This window comes from Populus nigra, chromosome 5 (genome assembly GCF_951802175.1).
Source record: "Populus nigra chromosome 5, ddPopNigr1.1, whole genome shotgun sequence".
Taxonomy (NCBI): Eukaryota; Viridiplantae; Streptophyta; class Magnoliopsida; order Malpighiales; family Salicaceae; genus Populus; species Populus nigra.
In genome coordinates, this window is record NC_084856.1 from 18290592 (window position 1) to 18312872 (window position 22281).

The following is a 22281-nucleotide window of genomic DNA, read 5'->3' on the forward strand; positions in this document are numbered from 1 at the left end:
AACATGTGACTTTCTTAGCATTCGATCAGGGCAACTAAACCTGTTATAAGCAAATTGTGGCTGAGACAAGCGGGCCTGACAGCATAAGCTGCTGCTGCTGCTTCTTCTTCTTCTTGAAGTAGATATTTGATAGGATATAAACCTGTTATTCTCGTTAATCTTGAACGTAAAGCCTATGTAACAAATCATATAACAAACATCTGAGAGTCGTAAAATACAAATATTCAAGACTTTCTTTCTAGGATTATGTTACTTGTTTTCTGTTACATGATTCTCAGCTAGCATCCTTGTAATCAACAGCTTTATCCTCATCTTCAGCAACATCAGTTCCATTGTATGCGGAAGTGTCATAGATAGACCCTAACAGGCCCCCTCAACCAATTAAAGGGGCAGGTCCTGCACATGAAAGTTGGTTCATAACAAGTGAAAGCGAGCAGAAGGCAGTGGTTTGGTACAAGGAGATCTGCTAATTGATGATACGTGGACAAAAATGACATATATAGCTCCTTCTAAAGAACTTGTGTTGTAAATAATGATCATCTTGTAATATTGGAAATAAAAAAATAAGAACAGTAGCTTTATATTTATAGAAAATCCTAAAAAACTTGTAAATTAATAACAAAATATATATTTTTTCATTAAATAATATCCATATATTATTTAAGGACAATTTTACAAATTTAATCAATCAAATCCATACTTAGATTATTTTAGGACTAGAATTATAATCTCTGAATTAAATACATTCTAGTGCTTAATTTCTAAAATTATTCTCAATCAAGTCACACTTAAATAAGTATCCGAGTTTATTTTGTGACTAATAATTCTTAATGTGTATGAGTATGACTCTTTAGGTTCTTAATATGTTGGTCCAATTATAAATTATAATTCTAAATAAATAGAATTAAATAAATCAAACAATTTAATTTATTATCAATTTAATAATTGATTAATTTATATTTGAAGATCAAGTGCAATATTTAGCAACGTGTCATAATCTTCCAAATATTAAGAAAGTTATGAGTGGTTTGACTTCACATTTCATTTACTGGTTTCTCAGTGTAATTATTATCTCTTCATTAATAATATTTCGATTTAGACATTTTAACATGAAGTGTGTCTGCCTTCTAAAATCATATTTGTTTGCAACATGATAGTCATTGATTCTTTGAATAAGATTTAAAACTCCTTTTAAATCTCATTCCACCTTACATAAGGATTCAACAATCAATACTATTTGAGAAAATATTGAACATTTTTTCTAATTCTATCTAAGGTGATAAATCATCTCTTGATCACTCAAATACCTTCATATAGTTTATATTATATCTAATGTCTACATTTGTTACCTTTACCAAGATAACGTGTAACATAATCAAAACATAATACTTTCTATATAAGATAACTTAGTGATCTCAGGTTTAAGGATCACTTACACAATTGTCACGTGAGTATTTTCATAGACACAAGTGATATCTCCATATAGAATTCTAATGCAGGTTAGTTCAGTGTATACATGTTTTATGACAAGTACCTTCATATTAGTTAGCATTTCTTATATCTCAATTTATAAGAACAGTTGTTTCATTTCATAAATGAAAAAATAGAATATGTATCAGTCTCTACGGATCTAATAAATATTCAATATTTAAGAGAGCATCGACCATGAATATTGAGAAACAATATTTTGATGTAATATGAATCTCATAATTATAACAACTTTATAATTTTCTTTGCAAAGCATTTTAATTTATCCTATGGACTTTATCTTTACTTTATATTTATAAATCAAATATTAGATTCTTAATTTAATCTAATATTATATAAATATTAAAGATAAATTAAACATTTATTAATAATAAATATATATTTACATGAAAATAACAATATCAAGTATAACCAACCGATTAATTACATGGCATATAAAACTAACAAATTCTTGGATAGAAATAAGATTTTTGGTAATATAGGGAACAACAAGAATTTTATCAAGAACAAACAATTGAGAATGAAAAGTTAAATAGTCTTGCCAATATTGTGAGCTATATGCTAACTTGAATCATCAACAACTTGGATTTGATCAGTAATCACATACTCTTAACCACGAACATTGAGATTGCTAGGGTTGTTGGTTAAGTGATGAGTTGCTCCAGTATTAGCATGCATGCCACTCCTAATCACCAGAAGACTGGTTTTGATCAGTAATAGAGAGATTGACTTGAGCATTCTGGCTAGGTGGTGGTGGGACCGAATGAGGATGGAGTAGAAAAGGTAGATGTTCCAAACAGAGGCAATGGAGTGGATGTTGATGATGAAGTAGCTGTGCCAAACAGGGAGGAACTTGTGTTTGATGTGGAAGAAGAAATCAAATGTGGGACTGCCAGAAGAAAAGGTTGTGCTCACAGTCAAAGCAAAATTAAGGAGCTGATGCAGGTGAACTAAATTGCATCGGCATGGTCTGCGTTGCAGTTCCAGACCAGTTCCAGCAGCAGAAACCTGAGCGTGAGATTGATTAGTAGTAGCTGAAGTTGAGCTCCTAGCATTCAAGATAAAAGGACCACTTCCTGTGCTTGTAACTGCAGAAGATGAAGCGTTCAAAACGCTGCTTCCTGAAGCCAAATTCTTCACAGCATTATTCAAATCTATGATGCTCTTTATTGCCTTTTCAACAACCTTGTAGGGGGTATTGACTTCCTTCTAACTTCTGCAAAATACATCTATTTTGATCCATCACACCATGAAGAAGATCTTTAATCTCCTCAAAATTGATTTAAATATTAGAGGGAAGATTTGCAGGAAAGCCAAACCAACACACACACAAGATCTTCTTGACAAATTATCCAGAATTCGTGGATTGATGGCCTACTGGAACTTAATGGGCGCCTCAAAAGTCAATAGAGAAAATGGCCCAACAGTTTTCCTAAATCTAATGAGCCAACAGATAGAAGATGGGCCTTCTTTTATTTTAAAACCAAGAAAAATAGAGAAAAATGAAACCCCATATTAATGGATTACCACTACAAATATCAAGTTTTACCACACACACACACACACACACAAAAAAACCTGCATTTATATTATGCAATAAGAAAATTTAGGGAAGAGAGACTATTTATAAAAGGTGATAATGGATCAAAACTTCCATTGTATCCATTAATTAATGCTAAATTAATTTATTAATAAAAAAATTTATTAATAAACTTAGTTCATAATTTGATTCAAAGTCCATATCAAAGTAAGACATATTAATCCATAATGACTTGATTATTTTAATTTTTTTTTAAATAGTCAACCTTATTTAAAAAAAATCAAGAAGGATTTTAACAGGATCGATAGGATCACGGGTTAACTCACTATATTAATTTTTTGTTGAATTATTTTTATATTTATCCTGGCTAAAAAAATAGGTCGGTGAAGTCCTTAATTGACTTTCGGCTAGAGTTGATCACCGTAATTGAATTAATCATATCAAGCTTTGAAAGCCTATCTAATTTAAAGAAAAGGTCCAATATAACAACAATGATACTGACTTCAAATAAACAATCCAATTAGACCTCTTAAAATTGGACCACACATTGTTACTAGTTCCATTGCATCTGCACTAGTTGAGGTCTTCTCCAACTAAGACAAAAAAATATTATAAAATTTATTTTCTCGTCTAATAATCATAATCAGATGATGATCATGCTGATTCTAAAGGACATTCATTGCATGATAACCTAACCATGAAAGTGACACGAGCAAATAAAGAAAACGAAAGCAAGCGGCGGCGGCGGCGGCGACCATAACAGTGGTAGTAGCCTACATGTGATTGATCATTGCACGATCCCAATTCTCGTGGGTTTTATCATGGGAAATACACGTGGCCTCCAACTGTTTTAGAAGTAGGAACCAAAATGTGAACGGTGAATTGGGTTGTGCCAGAGCTTTTTCTTTCTTTATTTTTTTTTCCGCCACCGCACTATAGTTGAACAGGTCCTCGCTCATGGTGGGTGAGGGCCATAAATGTAGTCTAGAAAGGCATCCTGACCAAACCATGGTGGAAGCAATAAAAGCTGGGATACTTTTGCCATTGAAAATGTTGTTACATGTTTGTGTCAGCAGAAAATGAAGGAGCAGCATACCAGATTGACCCGCAAGTGCCAAAAAGGCCATTCCATGCAACCCCATCAAAGCAGAGATGTCATTTTCCCTTGATGATAAAAGGCAAAGCTATTTATGAAAATGATTGCATGATTCCCACCTGTCCTCTTGTTATTTTGGGGCACATAAGCACGGTGTGAGAATTAAAGTGAGCACGTCGAGCCCTTCTATCCCTGTTTCTACATTTCTTGTCTTGTACAAACAAAAAGATGAAAAAGAAGCCGAGAGAAATGTGGAGTACATGCATTCCTGTCCATGCAAGCAGATGGGCAGAAATGACAGATTTCTAATGGACGAAATAGAACCCAATAAATATATTTTGCCAGCCCACACATGAAATTAAACACTTGTTCACACCACCATTATTACAAAGCAAAGATGTTGAAATTGATGCTTGTGAAGATAAGTCAAAAGTGAGACAATGACGAGTATTTTGGAAATCTATGAACCTATGGCCATGTTTGAAGTCAAAGATCACTCTAGTCACGATAAGGTAATGATATGTGGGGAAAACATGGGCATTCGAGACACGACGGCCCTAAAGTGAAACATCTTAATGTCGACGGGAATCAAATGAAAAAAATATGTTGTACTCATGGCACCACGTTCAACCATCTGCAAAGAAAAATATGGCCGTCTATTGTGAAACCTAAGCAAAACGCCATCTAACTTGTTCTTGATAGCAAAATTTGAGAGTTCTGATGCATAAAAACAAAACAACAGAGAAGAGTAACGGTAGCATGAAAAACAACCTAAGATGATTTAAGAAAGGTAAAAGGAAGAACAGAGTCGGTGATAGATAGTTTACCATGCAGGAGAAACTTTATCAAGGGAGAGCCGCTCCAAGTTCATAGTAACGGCTTTTCTTTTTTTGACCTGACGCTTAAAATGGCTAGAACACCCCAAATTATGATCATTTCTTTTATATGTATACTTGTAAAAAGAAGACATTTCACCTCAAGGAACGCCTACCGATCTATTAAATTCACACTAACATGAATGTGACGTAGAGGAGTACCAATAAACGAGTTTCAAAAACAAACCTTTTTAATTACAAATGACCTGGTACACTACAAAAGCCAAGCCATACAGAAGATTCATGTGAATTTAGGTTTGGGCACATGTGTGCTACTGGGATTCACGGTACCAAGCTTTTGAATCCAATGGGGCATTCCTTTCTTATGATCTTGGCAAGTTAAATTCTGTACTAGATTCAAGGTTCCATCATGAGCAAGGGAAGATTCAAATTGCTCTAATACTTTCAGAATCTGCCTAAACTCCGGCCTCTTTTCTGGTTGCAGTGACCAACATTGGTTAATAAGAGCTCCCATGGCAGGAGGACAGTCCCTCGGGATAACAGGTCTTGAATTCTGGAAAGACATCAGAGTTACCAAATGTTAAAACTTCGGGATATAAAAAACACACGGTTGATTTCCAAAATAAATCAAGAACTAAGAAATGATGGGGGGGGGGGGGGGGGAATAGAAAATATATAAAACTAAACCAACCAAACCAAAAGGAAGCAATGGCAGCTCTTACTCAGGCCATCTTACTTGCCTTATTCAAATGATTACAAAATACCATTAATCTGAGTATTTATACAGAAACCAAGGATGGTGAATATATTACTAGCTTCAGATTCCTTAAGCAAAGAGACCAAACAGGGTTTGGTCCAAAAAAACCCCCACCCAAACGACAAGATGGATGCCAAAGAAATTGCAGGACAAAGGAAGACATAAAAAGAAAGTTGGTGAGTAGGAGAAATTCATAAATGCAATCAAAGAAACTGAAAGCCTGTACACAAATGAATAAAAACATGGAGAAATGAAAGAAGATAGAATAAAATGTACCAAATTAGGTTTATGATTTCAAACAAAAATATTGACAATAAATAGAGTGCCAGGAATTGCATACCTTATTCACTACTGCAAAAGCAGCTTGAATAGGAGTCATGTCCTCATAGGGAATTGTTCCTGCCACCATTTCCCACAAGATGAGTCCAAAGCTGTAAACATCCGCTTTTCGCCCATAGGATTTCTTTTTTATCATCTCAGGTGCCATCCATCTATAAGTGCCTGGGTCATCAGCCAGTGAATCACAATATGCCTCTCCGCAAGCTATACCAAAATCAGCAATCTTTAAGTGGAACTCTTGATCAATAAGGACATTCTCTGGTTTAAGGTCTCGATGAATGACACCTTGAGAGTGAATGTATTCCATTCCACGAGCAATGTCTAGAGCAATTGTCATTAATTTCTCTAAGGAGAGGGCTTTGTGCTCAAGCTTGTGCAGGTATGCCCTCAAGGAACCCTCGGATAAATATTCTGTTATGACACAATAAACTGGAGGCTTTCTGCATGCTGCTACAAACTACATTGCCAAATCAAAGAACATAGCTTAGAAAGGATTAGACAAGTTCACAATCTCATATTCATTCCAGTAATGACAATTCCAGTGATGGTTGAAAATTCACACTAATTGTTAACGAGTAACAGCTGAAAGTCATAAAAAAAAACAATTCCAAATTGCATGATTTCTCTAAGCAACACAATTGAGTGATACACCAATAATAATCACCTTAATGACATTCGGATGGTGAAGCTGAGATAGAAGCATGACTTCTCTGTTGAATTGATTCTCCAATCGAGTTGCTAAGTTTCCATTTTCATCATCATCTGGTACCCTGATAATTTTTACTGCAACAGGCTTATCCTTGTACAAACCATGGTAAAGCCTACTGTGTGCCCCATGAGCAAATCTAAGCCCAAGAAACAGTTTAGACATATCAACAATGCATTCATCAGCTGCTTCCACTGCATTAACCTTTCCTCCACCATGATCAAAATATTTTGCCCAAGCAGACTCCTTAATCCTGGACTTTTCATGACCAACCTTCATCGAGGCCAAGTGCCTAAGTGGGCTTCTATTGGACTTCTCCTTGGATTCTTGCGACTCTCTATGCAAAAGCTTTCCTATAATTCCCATGTCTTGATTTTTTCTTCGGGGATGTGGTGTCGAGAATCTCTTTTTATCAGACCTTGCTTCTTTAAAAGTATCGGAAAGGTTTGTTTCAGGTAGAGGAGATAAAGATCTTTGCTTATTTGTGAGCAGATTTCTCCTCATCTGAGAATTATCAGACACTAATGATTTCTGACTGGGAAAGGAAAGTGATTTCTGATTGGGAAAGGACCGTTGGAAGTTTTGATTGGACAAGGATTGCTGTGAATTCTGCTTGGGAGAAGCAGTTTCAGTTCCAGGCCTGGATTTCAAGCCCGAAATTCTTTCTGCCTGGATACTGATAGGAAAAGAGGCCAATCTTGAAGGATCCAAACGGTAATAAATTGTGTGAGAGAACTTAGTCCTCCTTATCCAAGAGTTAGCCTCCTCCCCCATTACTTTTTGTTTTTCCTCCTCTATCTCAACAATCCAATAGTTGAAACCTCTAAAATCAAGAAATCATTTGAACCCATTAAGACAAAACAAGAAATATGCTATGTTATATGCAGACTTCAATCTTATAGGTATCATAACCAAAACCCACCAAATCCATCATAACCATCGAAACAAATAGAGTCAAGGACCCTCTTTAACCATCAAAGTCTTGACAATCCACCACCAAAAGAAAACCTCTTTCGCCTCTTCAACAGGCCCTCTTTTTTCTTTTCTTGTTTTAGCTTCAAAGTCAAACAGCACCTTCTGTAGAAGCTTGGAAAATCCCAATAAACAAATATAATTTAAAAAATACGAACATTAGTAGCTAAAAAACGAAGTACACTCAATTATGATTGAAAAATAAACAAACTGATGCAGGAGGTTTTTGAGAAAAAATTACTTTTTCTTAATTATTTTTATTTTTTTCATTTAGAAAATAAAATAAAACGCTTAATAATTTTATTTTATTTTTCTAATTTATTCGAGACTTCTATTACTTACTTTATTTTCAAGTTTTCTAGTTTGTTTATGTTAGTTTTTGAGTTTAACTAAGGAGTTCTAAGCCTCTTAGAAAGGCAGACTACTTGCAAAGAAATATTCAGTCATAAAATTTCAAATTAGAATTTTTCTGTGATGACCATATTCAATAGAATTATGTGTTGTTTGTGTTTTGTTTTTTTTCTTATGTAGTTTTCATGTGCATCAGTTGGTATCAACATCAGTTAGTATCAGATTCTACCAATTCCTAGTAGTTGATTGTTGTGTGTTATTAAATAACCATGAGATTGGAAGAAGTGGTCACAGTACAAGACATGTTCGTTTAGAAGGGAATGGGGTGTTTCTCATTCGAAAAATTCAAAAACTGGTGAGAAAAGACTTGCAAAGAGCAATTGCAAATTGACTCGTTAGTTAACGAAGATAAAGCTGCAAAGGCAAGTTAAGGAATTGTCTCGTCAAGTAATGGAGATGAAGACAAGAAAACTGGAGGAACATGAGAAGATTGACCATAGATCCATAACCAGTTTTAAGAACCCGTTTCAAAGCCATGAGCATAGTAGTTGATCTAGATGAGTATCATGAAGATTTTGGTGATCTTATTTGTGATGAGATAAATATGGATTGGTATTCTCCATCAATTCATGATGTTTATTTTGATAATGATTATATTGATAATAATATCATATACAATGACAATAATGGTGCTATGATTAATAGTTTCCTCGGTTATAATTTAAAGGTTGGGTGTAAATAAAACATGGTAAAAAAAAATTGTTATTATTAAACTATGTTGATACTTTTGATTACAAGTTTATTGTTATCACAAAGGTAGAAATGTTTAAGAGTAATGTGAATAAAGGCATATTGATAAGGCAAGTTTGAGGTTTTCAATTTATTACTCTAAAAGTCAATGAAAGCAAAATAATTTGTTAATTGTTGTTTTTGATACAAATTTTATGATGAAAGGATTAGAATTGATATTTGAAATTGCTATACACCTAAAGCCAAGGAAAAAAAAGTTGGGGATTTTTTATTAGACATCTACGAGCTCGAGATAAGAGTAATTTGAACTTAAAGATGAATTTTTTTCAACTTGGTGAGACTGACGCTTGAGGTTTTAAAAAAATTTAATTTACTTAATTATTTTTATTTTTTCCTATTTAGTTTAGAAAATTAAATAATATGCTTAATAATTTTATTTTTCCTAATTTGTTTAGGACTTTTATTATTTTTACTTCATTTTCAAGCTTACTAGTTTGTTTAGTTTAATTTTTTAGTTTATTTAAGGATTTGTAGGTATTTTAGAGAGGTAGACTACTTGGAAAAAAAAATCAATAAGCATTCAGCAGAATTTCATGCTTTGTATTTATTGGCTTTCTTGTGTAGTTTTCGTCAGCATTAACTGGTATCAAAGCTCTACACCAATACTGAAGCAGACGAAAACACATATAAAAAAGCAGCAAGCTAGAAAGACAATTAAAACTGAATGGGATTATCACATAGAATCAATTCATAATTTTATTACCGAATATTACTGAATTGAGTTTCTTTGTATTCAACTTCGAACTTATCAATAAGAACACCATTGATAACATCACTACCATTCTTGTCATTGTTCTATCAGTATCAACATAATCATCATCAAAATAAACATCATAAATTGGTGGTTGATTTTAACCCACAAAATAGCTAGAATCATCAAATATTCTAGTTTCAATACCATATTCATCTCAATCAAGAGGTTGCCTCTTCTTCTCATGCCATTGAAACGGGTTTTCAAAACTAGTCATGGATCCGTAATTACTCTTCTTACAAGCCTCCAATTTTATCTTCGTCATCTCCGCTAATCGACAAAGTAATTTTTCAACTTGCCTTTGCGTGTTTATTATCTCCAATTCATGAGTTAATCTTATAATTTATCTCTGTATATCTTCTATCACCAGTTCTTGAACATCTTTTTTCCAAGAAAAAACATTATCATCTCCTGCTACACGAGCACGTCCTATTTTGCGAACACTTTTTTCATCCATGATTATTCAATAGCATACAACAACTAACCACGTAGGAATCGTTAAACTCTAATTCTAAGTGACATAGAATCAAACACAAATACAAAGACAACAAGCTAGAAATTCAAAATTAAAGCAAATAAAGTTGCACATAGAACCTTTAACAATAATTTCATTACTTCATTAAAAGGTTTATAACTTTTTAAATAAACTAAAAAAAAAAACCTAAATAAACTAGGAATACTGGAAATAAAGAAAAAGCAATAAAATTTTTAAATAAACTAGAAAAAATAAAACTATTAAGTATAATATTTAATCTCCTAAATTAAATAGAAAAAAAAAACGTGTTTTTTCCTTAAAAACCTCCTATATAAATAATAATAATAAAAAAAAAAAACAACAACACTCGTGTTCATGTCCATAAAAACTAATCATCATGTCAAAAACAATAATTCTATAAGCATTTTAAAGCAAAGAAGAGCGAGCAGCAGAGAAAACGATGAGAATGGACACAGTTACGATGATAACCAAAACAATCGAAGCACACGAACTCGCACACCTGAAACTTGAACTGGAAGCGATAAAAACAAAGTTAAACACATCAGAACACATACAACAGCAGCAAATAACACTAAAACATATCCATGCAGCATAATCAAGATGACACAAGCAAACCCCAGCAAAGAGAAAATATCCATCGCAGCAAAAACCAAGTTTTTAACATGACACTGAACAAAATGTTTCCGGGGATCCGAAAACATCAGCAATCAACACAAAACATAACTAAACTAAATCCGGACCCTTTCTAGGGGCCCTAATCAACCACTCCTCAGTTTGCCTTCCTCTCAGCCTCTTTTCAGGACCTACCAAAATTATCAACCAGTCCCCGGGCCTTCGCAGAGCATCAAAAAAATCCACGGAAAATCCGCCAGTTTTCATGTGATTTTTCTTTTACTTTTCTTGATTGTAAATGAAGAAACTGAAAAAGGAGAAGGAGATACCCGTTGAAGATTCTGCTCCGATAGTGGCGATAGCGCGTGGGTACCACGCGACGTTGTACTTGTAGGCGCGTGCTGGCTGAAACTGGATCAGGGCGTTGTCTTCTTGTTGATTCCGCCGGCGGTGTAGCCAACCGCTATCTAAAAAGAGATCGAAGAAGAAGAGTAGGCGGCGTGGAAGACTTTCATTGCTGCTACTCGTGGCTGTCGGTTGCTGTTGTTTCCAGGCGTTTCTGTGGCAGAGTTCGTTGGTGAGAGAAAAACCGTGGAGAGGTGGAGATCGGACGAGGAGGACGCCTGGTGAGAAAGATGGGTGGTGACAACGCTGATGTTTCCGGCTGTGAATGCTGCCGGAAAAGAGAGTAGAGGGGAGGGAAAGGGAAAAGAAGAGAAAGGAAAGGAGACCGTGAAAACTGACGGGGAAGGTTGTTGCTAGGGAGGCCTTAAAGGAAAGGGAAAGAGAGGAGGACAGAGGAGAGGAAATTGAAGAGAAGGGATGGGATGGCTTTGCTGTGTTTTTTTTTTTTTTTTGACTTTTTTTTCTTTTCTGTGGTGGGGGCCACCAAGGAAGAGAGAATTTGATTCTAGTTTTTGTTTCTGACTAAAATAATAAGAGAAGAATCCGAGTGTCATTGTCAGAGAGATCGAGGTTGCAAAAGAGCGCTCTACCAGCTAGGTAGCTACTGTAAAATGGTACGGTTCGCACGGATAAAAATTTATCCTAGTTGGTGGCTGATGCGGGGATTTTTTTTTTACATTTGTTTTTCTCTTTCATTTCTATAGAACTTGAGTTTAGTTTTTTTTTTTTTTAAGTATTTTTTATTTATAAATATATTAAAATAATATTTCTTTATTTTTTAAAATTATTTTTAATATTAATATATCAAAATAATCCAAAAATATTAAAATATATATTAATTTAAAATAAAAAATAAAAAATATTTAATTTTTTAAAAAAATAATTTTAAAATACAAAAATAAATAAAACTTTATTTGCTAAATAATAAACTGATTCAAGGCTATGTTTATGAATTAAATGGTTTAATTTAAATTGAATTAGACGAATTTAAAACAGCGTATTTACAAGAAAATAAAAGGTTAAACCGGATCTCCCTTAAATTTTAAATGATATGACTAAATCATTGCTTGCCTGCTAAGTTAACTAGTTTTAATTAGGTTAATTTTTTTATTTTTATTAAATATAAAATCTAATGCAGGTAAAGTATAAATAAACTTACTTGATTGATTTGTCGTCTAGGTCTCAAATCGACAAGCTACCTGATCAATTCAATCAATTCATTGGCAAAGCAGATTTAATAACACTAGTTTAAGATAAAATATTATTTGTTTTTATATTTTATTGTATTGCATTGTATTTGTGATAGTTGTGTTTGGGAAATTTAGGGGATTTGTTTTTTAAATCATGGATGTTCGTGTTAATTTATACGTGTCTCGATTAATTTCTCGAGATTCTAAAATTAATAATTATATAAGTTTTCAGTGACTCTGAAATTTATGACACTCGAACTGGTAATATCTAGAAAGCAAGCTCAGGCACTGACCAGTTGAACTACACCCCTGTGGTTAAATTTTTTTTTATTAATGTGGGTGTCTGGATCAGCTTGCGCGTACTTCAACTAATCTCACAAGCCTTGAAGCTAATAATTATGTAAATTTCTAATAATTTTAAAAAAACTTAAACTTGTAATTATTAAAAAATAAACTCAAAACTAGTTAGACTATTCCGATTAAATTTCGGTTGTACTTCTTGTTTTATTTCAATCTGAATCATTCAATCAAATGGCATCTCCAAAAATGTCTACTCACTTTATAAATTCTATATCGGATTTTATTACGGTGACGTTAGCTACTTTTTAGAAGAGTTATATTTGGAGTTTATAGACAGAAATGACGTCTTGACTTATATCACATGGGTGGGTCGATCCTGTGTGGAGCAAAAACTCAATACATTTTTCTATATATTTTTTTCTTTAGTTAGTTTTGCGTATTGATATTAATTTTGTCTTTTTAATTTCGTATCAACTTCAAAGATTTCAAGATTCATAAAACTCTTATCTTTCAAGGAATAACTTTAGCTTCAATCTTAATTATCAAATGAATAAAAAATATAGTGTAATATCTATTGGTTGGTGAGTAAAAAAATCAAAAAAATTATTAAATTGAGAAAAATAAAAAATATTATCAAATAAAATAAAAAAATAACCAAGAAAATCGAACTAGAAAAAAACAGATTAGAAACCATAAAAAATTAGATCTGATTCAGTTTCAATTTAAAAATTTGAATTGATTGAATTAAATTCAATCGGACTCTTGAAAATAAATATAAAAAATATTGCTTATAATATGTTTCCACAAGAATGCATATAAAATATGTCTCATTTTTTAAAAAGTTTGTTGTTTATAATGGCACCAAACCCTTAAGATTTGTATTTTTTCTGGTTAAACATGGAGTTTATATTGTTCCTAATGTATAAAAAAACATGTATAGCTATTTGGATAGGTTTTACTTGTAACAAAATTCAATGATTGTATTAATATATGTTGCCTGGATAAGTTCATATCTTCTATTTTTTTCATGACTACATTTATATATGTTGTTAAGTATTTGTAATTATTTGATCTATTTTATAAATTTATTTAGATTTTACTCTTATATTATAAAAATTAATTAGGTTTCACCATAAAAAGCCCGTAAAAGCTCAAAAGAAAACCTATTAAGAGCTTGTTTGATAATGTAATTGCGGGTGCTTTTCAAATAACTTTTCGTGTCAAAATACATGTCAATGATGTTTTTTCATTTTTAAAAAATTATTTTTGACATCAGCACATCAAAACGATCCAAAACATACAAATTAAATTAAATTTTAATAAAAAAAATTCAAATTTTTAAAAAACACGGGTTGAATTGCATTCCCAAACAAGTTTTATCAGTTTTTCTCTTTAAAAAACCCAAATCAAATTAAAATTAATTGGCTTGAACTAAGTTTCGTCCGATTGTAAATATATAAAAAACTATTGATCACACCCACATAGTCAACTTTTGACAATGCCCACCAGGGCAGGCACCACCAACCCCTGTTTTTTCACCTCTCAAAATCATTTGTTGTTTGGTCCTGGCTTTTCAAAGACAAATGTTGAAAGGAACTGTAAGAGAAGCCAAAACCAAATTAATTCTGTAGGAAGTCTCTCTCTCTCTCTCTCTCTCTCTCTCTCTCTCTCTCTCTCTGCAGTTCTTTCTCTACAGTTCCTTCATCTGTTGATTCTTCTCCTCAGCTCCCACCATTTGATTATCAGCCAAAACCTTACGAAGGACGAGCCTTAGCTGATGAAACCTTGCAAAAACGCAAGTACTTTTTTGGGTTCCTCTCTCTTTTTACTTCTACGAAAAGCTTGTCAGTTCCAAGCTTTCTTTCTCCAACTAAGTTTTCATCCTTATCGATTTGCATGTGCTGTCGTTTGTTTTGTTTTGTATGTCGTTTTAATCTTCTTTTTTGTAGGTGGGAGGGAAATATGCTACGTAAATTTAAACCTGAGAATTAAATTTATTTGATTTAATTTAATACACAGTACCTTTCTAATCTCATATAACTTTTACAAACTCCTAAAAATAAAACTCTATATCATAACAAAACTTTTTTTAAAATGAAAATAGCGTAATTCAGTCACTTCAAAAAGAAATATAACGCAACAAAATGGATTTAAAATCAAACTCTATAGTTTTTTTTTTAGATTTTCTCAATTGAGTATATGCAGATTTTTTTTTTCAGGTTTTTTTTATAATTAATATTTTTTACTTTACTTTTTTATATAATTATTTTGATTTTATGTGTTAGGTCACGAATTTCACATGTATATCTTGACCCATTTAATATATATATATATATATATATTTCTATTTCTATTTCTATTTCTATTTATTTTGTTTTATTATATTATTAAATTGATCAATATTTAATCTAACTCTCAATTTTTCTTACTATTTTTTTTAAGTATTACTCTAACTAAATATTTTTTAAACACCTAAAAAAACAAGGTGGTCTTGTTTGAAAAAATCACGAGCCAGCAATATATTTCTTATCTAAACCTTAGTTTTTTAATTTTAAAAATATTTTTAAAAAAATTTAAAATTGTTTTATTTTTTTATTTGCTTCAAATTAAGATTTTTTAATTTTTTTAAATCATTTTGATATACAGATATTAAAAATAATTTTTAAAAAATAATAAAAAAATATTATTTTAATATATTAAAAATAAAAAACATTTAAAACCGATTCTAAAAAGAAGTCAAAGACATAGTAATGTGTTATACAGAACCGAAATTCGGAAAAAAAGGAAGGTGTCCATTCACTTATCCATTGTACAAGTTCATCAATTCAATCAGGTCTGAGTTCAGAAAGCCCTTTTTTTCAACTCTTTTTTTTTTTTTAATCAAACGACACGTGATGTGATGGATTGATCCTGAACCGATTCATCCTGATGTTTTCACTGATGCAGTTCGATTCTTATCGGATCCATTGCACAAACAACCTCTATCCTTAAATCGGATTGGCTCACGAGTCCAATTCTGATAAATATTATGCGTCCACGTCTTTTAACTGTAACTAGGTATATTATGCTGGGGTCAATTTTTTTACATAAAAAATATTAAGATTTAAATGTGTTAGGTTCTTTTATAAAATTATATTTAAAAGTCTCGAGTTTGACTGCAATGTCTGACCTAAAAATAATATTTATAATATTAATAATAATATTAAACTTGCATGACCCAAATTTAAATAGGTCTAGTCGCAATACTAGACCTAATAGTCTTGGATGTGGGTCTAACTGTAAGGTCATGTCATAAAAGTATAACAATTAAATAGATTAATAAAAAAGAAAAAAATGAAGAAAAAAAAATAAATTAACTGGGTTAACCCGTCAAACCTGAGATCTGTGTCATGAAAGTCTGATAACTAAATAGAAAAAAAATTAATATCAACAAACTAAAAAAAAAATAATTAAAAAAAAAGCATCAGTTTTTTCACCGTGGACTGCACTGTGCAGTATGCAGTCCACCATGAAAGGCATAAAAAGAAATAAAAATAAAAGCATCAACCTTTTTACCGTGAACTGCATATAATATAAAAAGATGAAATCGGAAGAACAAAAATAATAAGAAAAAAGAAAAACAATCTGAATCAACTGGGTTAACCCATCAAATCAGGTTAACCGTCACACCTGGGATTCGTGTCATGAAAGTGTGATAGCTAAATAGAAAAGGATTTAAATTAAAACAGGAAAAAAATTTAAATTTTTTTTTTAAAAAAAACAGCTCAGCATTTCACTGTGCAGTGCACAGTGAAAACACTGAGCTCGTTTAGTATATGTTATAATAATAATAATAATAATAATAATAATAATAATAATTATTATTATTATTATTATTATTATTATTATTATTATTATTATTATATATAAGTAAAGAAAAAAATTGATTAAAAAGGACAAAGCAAAGAGAAAAAAAAACCTACAGAAAGAAAAAAACTAACGAAGAAAAGGAATAAAAAATTGAATCAACTGGGTTAACCCGTCAAACCTGAGATTCATGTCATGAAAATCTGATAATTAAACAGAAAAATTGAATATTAAAAAAATAATTAAAAAATATTAAAAGATTAAAAAAAACTAAAGATATCAGTTTTTTTACTGTGGACTGCACTGTGCGGTCCACAGTAAAAGGCTTAAAAAGGAAAAGAAAAAAAACAAAGGCATACGCCACATGTTATTTTTTTTCCTTGCATAGAAAACATCAAAAAATATTAAGATCTAAGAGTGTTAGGTTTTTAGCAAAGATATACCCAAGAGTCTTTAGTCTAGCTGCAACGCTTGACCCAAGAGTAATATTTATAATATTAATAATAATATTAAACTTACATGACTCAAGTTTAATTGAGTCTGATTACAACAGCGGATCCAAGAATAATAATAATTATAATTATAATTATTATTATTATAAGTAAAGAAAAAGATTAATTAAAAAGGACAAAGCAAAGAGAGAAAAAACCTACATAAAGAAAAAAACTAATGAAGAAAAGGAAAAAAAATTGAATCAACTGAATTAACCTGTCAAACCTAAGATTCATGTCATGAAAGTTTGATAATTAAACATAAAAAATTTAATATTAAAAAACTAAATTAAAAAAATAATTAAAAAGGATAAAAAGACAAAAAAAACTAAAGGCATCAACTTTTCACCGTGGACTTCACTATGCAGTCCACAATAAAAAGCTTAAAAAGGAAAAGAAAAAAAACAAAGGTATACGCCACGGGTTATTTTTTTTCCTTGCATAAAAAACATCAAAAAATACTAAGATCTAAGAGTGTTAGGTCTTTCAGCAAAGATATACCAAAGAGTTTTTGGTCTAGTTGTAACGCTTGAGCCAAGAGTAATATTTATAATAATAATAATAATATTAAACTTACATGACTCAAGTTTAATTGAGTCTAGTTGCAACAACAGACCCAAGAGCCTTGGATGTGGATCTGGCTGTAAGGTCGTGTCATAATTAAATAGATTAATTAAAAAGAAAAAATAAAGAAAAAAAACCAGCAGGAAGAAAAAACTAATGAACAAAAAGAAAAAAAATCTGAATTAACTGGGTTAACCTTTCAAACCAGGTTAACTCGTCAAACATGAGATTCGCATTATGAAAGTTTGATAACTAAATAGAAAAAAAATTTACGTGTTAACCTAGAATTAACTGGATTAACATGTCAAGCTCGGGAGACGTGTCATGAAAGTCTGATAATTAAATAAAAAGAAATTTAACATTAACAAACTAAACTAAACAAAAAAATTAATTGAAAAGAGAAAAAAAAATTTCGGGTTAACTTGTCAAACCAGGTTAACCCGTCAAACTCGGGATCCGTGTCACAGAAGTTTGATAACTAGATAAAATAAAATTTAACATTAACAAACTAAATTAAACAAAAAAAATTCATTAAAAGAAAAAAGCAAAAAAAAAAACTATAAAAGCATAAAAAAAGGGAAAAAGAACAAAAAAAGAAAAACACGAGCAGTTTATAATAATAATAATAATAATAATAATTATATTGTTATTTATTATATTATTATTATAATATATAAGTAAATAAAAATAAAAATAAAAGAAGCTACGTGCTTTTTCCAAACTTTTTAAAATATATTATAATTAGATGTCATGTCAACTCGATGACGCGGGCGGGCTAGTGGCGCATGTTTGTGTGTTGTGTGGGTTTGTAAAAAATATATATAAAAAAAAAATCCAAAGAGCCTTCCTACTCTACAGTTGCTTCCTCCTTGTTAAATCTCCTCCTAAAATCCCTCCATTTGATCACCAGCCAAACCTTATAAATGACCATTGGCTGATGAAATCTTGCAAAAACGCAAGAAATTTCTGGGTCCTTCCCTTTATCATTACTAACGGAATCCTGTTAGTTTCTGATCTTACATAGCGTTTTGATTTCATGTTTTATTTCTTCATATATAGCATAAGAGGTTTTTATTTATTTATTTATTATTATTATTATGCGTTGTCGTGCACTTTTAGTTTTCAAGATTTCTTTTATTTTCTTTTCTTTTTGTGTTGATTGATGATGTTATTTTGGTTTTGCAGTTGAATATAGTTGAAGGAAAGATGCAATATTTGTTTGATGAAAATGGAAGGAGGTATTTGAATGCTTTTTCTGGGATAGTGCCTGTCTCTTGCGGCCACTGCCATCGTCAAATTTTAAATGCAATTATGGAGCAAAGCAAGCTGCTCCAACCATTTACTTGAACCACACTATTGCTGATTTTGCTGAGGCCTTAGCTGCTAAGATGCCTGGAAATCTCAAGGTTTCTGCTATTCTTGGTACCTTTCGGTAAAACATCATTCTTGTCAATGGGATACAATGATGATGTAATTTGGGTTTTGGTTATTTTCTTTTATTTTGTATTGAAATGATGATCGTTTGTCTAAGTGGTTTGTTGCTTCCTGCTCAAACTAATTATTTAAAATTTTAAAACATGAATTTTGTGGGTAATCATTATGTAATTCATCTTTATTTGTGTCAAAGGTACACAACATTATTGGAGTAAATTATGGATTGCTGCTTCTCACACTAATCAGAAATCACTATCTGCATCTTAAACTTGTTTTCGTCTGCAGGTTGTATATTTTGTAAATTCTGGTCAGAAGCAAATGAATTAGCGATGCTGATGGCTAGACTATACACTGGTAATCTTGAAATGATTTCGTTAAAAATGCATATCATGGTGGAAGTTCTGGTACAATAGGACACATGGAAATACTTAATTCCACAGGTTTGTTTATCTACAATTGCTGCATGGAAATATGATCACTTATTGTAATTTGATTGATGCCAGTGGTTCTGACTGAAGAATACTGCAGGGCGAAATTCATCATGTTATTAATCCAAATCCATACCGAGGAATCTTTGGCTCTGACCCTACTGGTTATGCGAAAGATGTGCAGGATCACATCGATTATGGTACTTCTGGAAAAGTTGCTGGATTTATATCTGAAACTATTCAGGTTGGTGACTTGAATTTAAGTATTGTTTCCATAAGCAGCGTATATGACTGTTTTGACAACCTTGAATATGAAATTGTAAAAGAACTTCATTCTTTTATATTTTTGGTGAATATAGGGAGTTGGAGGAGCAGTTGAATTAGCCCCTGGATACTTGACATTGGTTTATGACGTTGTGCGTAAGGCAGGGGGAGTTTGCATAGCTGACAAAGTGCAATCGGGGTTTGGCTGCACAGGAAGCCACTATTGGGGTTTTGAGACTCAAGGTGTCATCCCTGACATTGTTACCATGGCAAAGGTATTTAAAATCACACCTCTTCAGATTTGTTCCTTAGTGCTACAAAAGATAGTTCTATGTTTTATATAGTTCTTGCTTCATATGTTACTTTTACTGTCTTTTGAAACCTGTTTGACCATCTCACAAATAACACAATTAGCATTTATCAGGGTATTGGCAATGGTTTGCCATTGGGAGCTGTAGTAACAACACCAGAAATAGCACAAGTAATGGCACAGAAAATTCAATTCAATACTTTTGGTGGAAACCCTGTGTGTTCTGCCGGTGGACATGAAGTACTGAGAGTCATTGACCAAGAGAGGCGTCAAGAGCACTGTGCTGATGTTGGTTCACACATGCTTGGACGTTTGAGAGAGCTGCAAAGAAGACATGACAGTAATTTCTCTTGAACTTGGTTCTAAATACTTTGTTGCGACTTTTGCCTGTGTGATGTACATGAGATTTTCCATTTGTCTCTATATTTGGTATTCTATTGGCCTAGGCTTCGAGCCTTGTTATATAGGTTATCTGTTTGCACCCTCTGAAAGCAAACCTAGTGAACCAACTATTATTATCTCGCTATAGTAAACCATACTTTTGGGCATGTTTCTGTTCATATGCCAAGTTACCAACATTTACTGGGGTAAAGTCTTCTCAATTATCTAACCAGATTTGTATTAATACTCTATTCATTCCTGTAAGTGTTTGCAGATGATTTTTCTTTTTATGCATGTGCTTGTACAGTGTCTGAAATTGAGCTGCTTGTGAATGTGTGCACATATCATATATTAATGTTTTTGTACGAGCCATGAGCAAAGCTAGTTTCTTTAACAGCCTCATGTAGGAATAATTAGTTTTGCTGCTTCTGTAGCCTTGTGTAGAATAGAAATCAACAAGCCAAACAGAAGTCCAAATTTTATCGATTTTTTCCGCAGGCATTCAATGATTATATGAATTTAGATATTTCTGATGATATGTAACTTCTGAATCACTACTAATGTTCTAATGCAATACAATGTGCTTTTAGTAATGAAATTCTAAGTTGCTCAGAAATTTTTAATTGTTGTTCCGGTCATTGGAGATGTAAGGGGCAGGGGCTTAATGTTGGGGGTAGAACTTGTGACTGACAGGAAGGAAAAGATGCCTGCCAAAGCCAAAACTGCAATCTTATTTGAGAAACTTAGAGGTAACGAGGACAGCCTCCCAATCCCATAAACATGGAAAAGATAAGTCTTTGACTACCAAATGGTTTTTTCATCGATTTCTAATGTGTATTTATCATCACTGTTTCCTGAGTGCAGAGCTCGGCATCCTAGTCGGCAAAGGTGGAATCCATTGAAATGTGTTCCGTATCAAACCGCCAATGTGTTTCACCAAAGACGATGCAGGTACTCTTGATGTCAACGTCTCTTCAATTGCTTAGATAAATTAAAGCCTTGTGATTTTTAGATGAGCAATAAGATAGCTTTCAGGAGAGATTCTGAGAGCTTTGAAGAGCTCGGTACCCATGAAAAAAAAATCCAATTTGCCTGCATGATGATTAGTTGTTAATTTTGCTTATATGCACTTTTTAACAGAATGATCTAATGTCATGGATTTTGTTTTGGTACATGCAGACTTTCTTGTCGGCGCATTGGAATACTCAATGTTGAAGTTGTGAGGAACTACCTGCCATTAGCTGAGATGAATATGTAATCATTCAATTTTTTTGGCATCGATCTCTTCTGATAGGTTGCATCAATAATATTGAGCAAATATCTAACCAATCCTAACCTGAAAAAATCAAACTTTTTTTTTTCTTATGTCCAAAGAATGTAGATGTCAATAACGTGAGCCAATAGATCCATTACTTGAAATCGCATGCAAGGAACTAAATCCCAGAGAGGCTTCAGCGATTTCAGTATGTGCAACAGGTCGATGATGGAAAGGCATCAGATCCTTTTGTTTTGTAAGTGATGTAATTTAGGAGCAGGAATGCCCCAGAAAAACTTGTATTGCAATAGGACCTCAGACTTCCAGTGACGGTTGTGTCCCAATTTTGCAGGATCAAAAATGGCTCTGTAGTTTCTGGTTACTCAGCGCCTAAGCACCTATCTGTAAATGTGGGTTCTGATGATTAAAATGTTGATTGAACTCAACTGGTGATGCTCTCTTTTTTCTATTTCTCCTCGTAATTAACATACCAGAAAAGGGGGACGGGAAGAGTTGCTAATACAGAAAATAAATGAAAATTAAAATCTCCCCATATAAAAGAATCAGAGGCTAATCATGTTCAACCATTCTATTTGGCGTTGGTAAAGATGAACTTCAACGACTGGAGTTTGTAGGTGATTAGCGAGCTAGGCTTCCAG

General features: G+C 32.3%; 1 protein-coding gene and 1 pseudogene across 3 annotated transcripts; one reads left to right on the top strand and one right to left on the bottom strand.

Moving 5' to 3' along the window:
- Positions 1 to 5093: 5093 nt before the first annotated feature.
- Positions 5094 to 11609, bottom strand: LOC133694199 (serine/threonine/tyrosine-protein kinase HT1-like). Of its 3 annotated transcripts, XM_062115662.1 has the most exons (5): positions 11084 to 11609; positions 7685 to 7848; positions 6721 to 7585; positions 6058 to 6513; positions 5094 to 5513 (listed from the first exon to the last, which is right to left on the bottom strand). In XM_062115662.1, the coding sequence occupies exons 3-5, from the start codon at positions 7534 to 7536 to the stop codon at positions 5241 to 5243; spliced, it is 1545 nt and encodes a 514-aa protein (XP_061971646.1). In that variant the 5' UTR covers positions 7537 to 7585; positions 7685 to 7848; positions 11084 to 11609; the 3' UTR covers positions 5094 to 5240. The 3 variants fall into 3 exon arrangements, with proteins under 3 accessions (XP_061971646.1, XP_061971645.1, XP_061971644.1); XM_062115661.1 differs by having other exon boundaries at positions 6721 to 7839; XM_062115660.1 differs by having other exon boundaries at positions 6721 to 7848.
- Positions 11610 to 18477: 6868 nt separating this feature from the next.
- LOC133694849 (alanine--glyoxylate aminotransferase 2 homolog 1, mitochondrial-like) lies at positions 18478 to 22068 on the top strand (annotated as a pseudogene).
- The last annotated feature ends 213 nt before the right edge of the window (positions 22069 to 22281 follow it).

What these genes read in the sequence shown, in the direction of transcription:
- LOC133694199 (XM_062115661.1), bottom strand. Translation starts at nt 7,536, where the DNA reads ATGGGGGAGGAGGCTAACTCTTGGATAAGGAGGACTAAGTTCTCTCAC. An exon ending in ACCATCCGAATGTCATTAAG is followed by an intron (nt 6,514 to 6,720) that starts GTGATTATTATT and finishes TTGGCAATGTAG; the next exon opens with TTTGTAGCAGCATGCAGAAA. An exon ending in CTTTTGCAGTAGTGAATAAG is followed by an intron (nt 5,514 to 6,057) that starts GTATGCAATTCC and finishes ATGTCTTTCCAG; the next exon opens with AATTCAAGACCTGTTATCCC.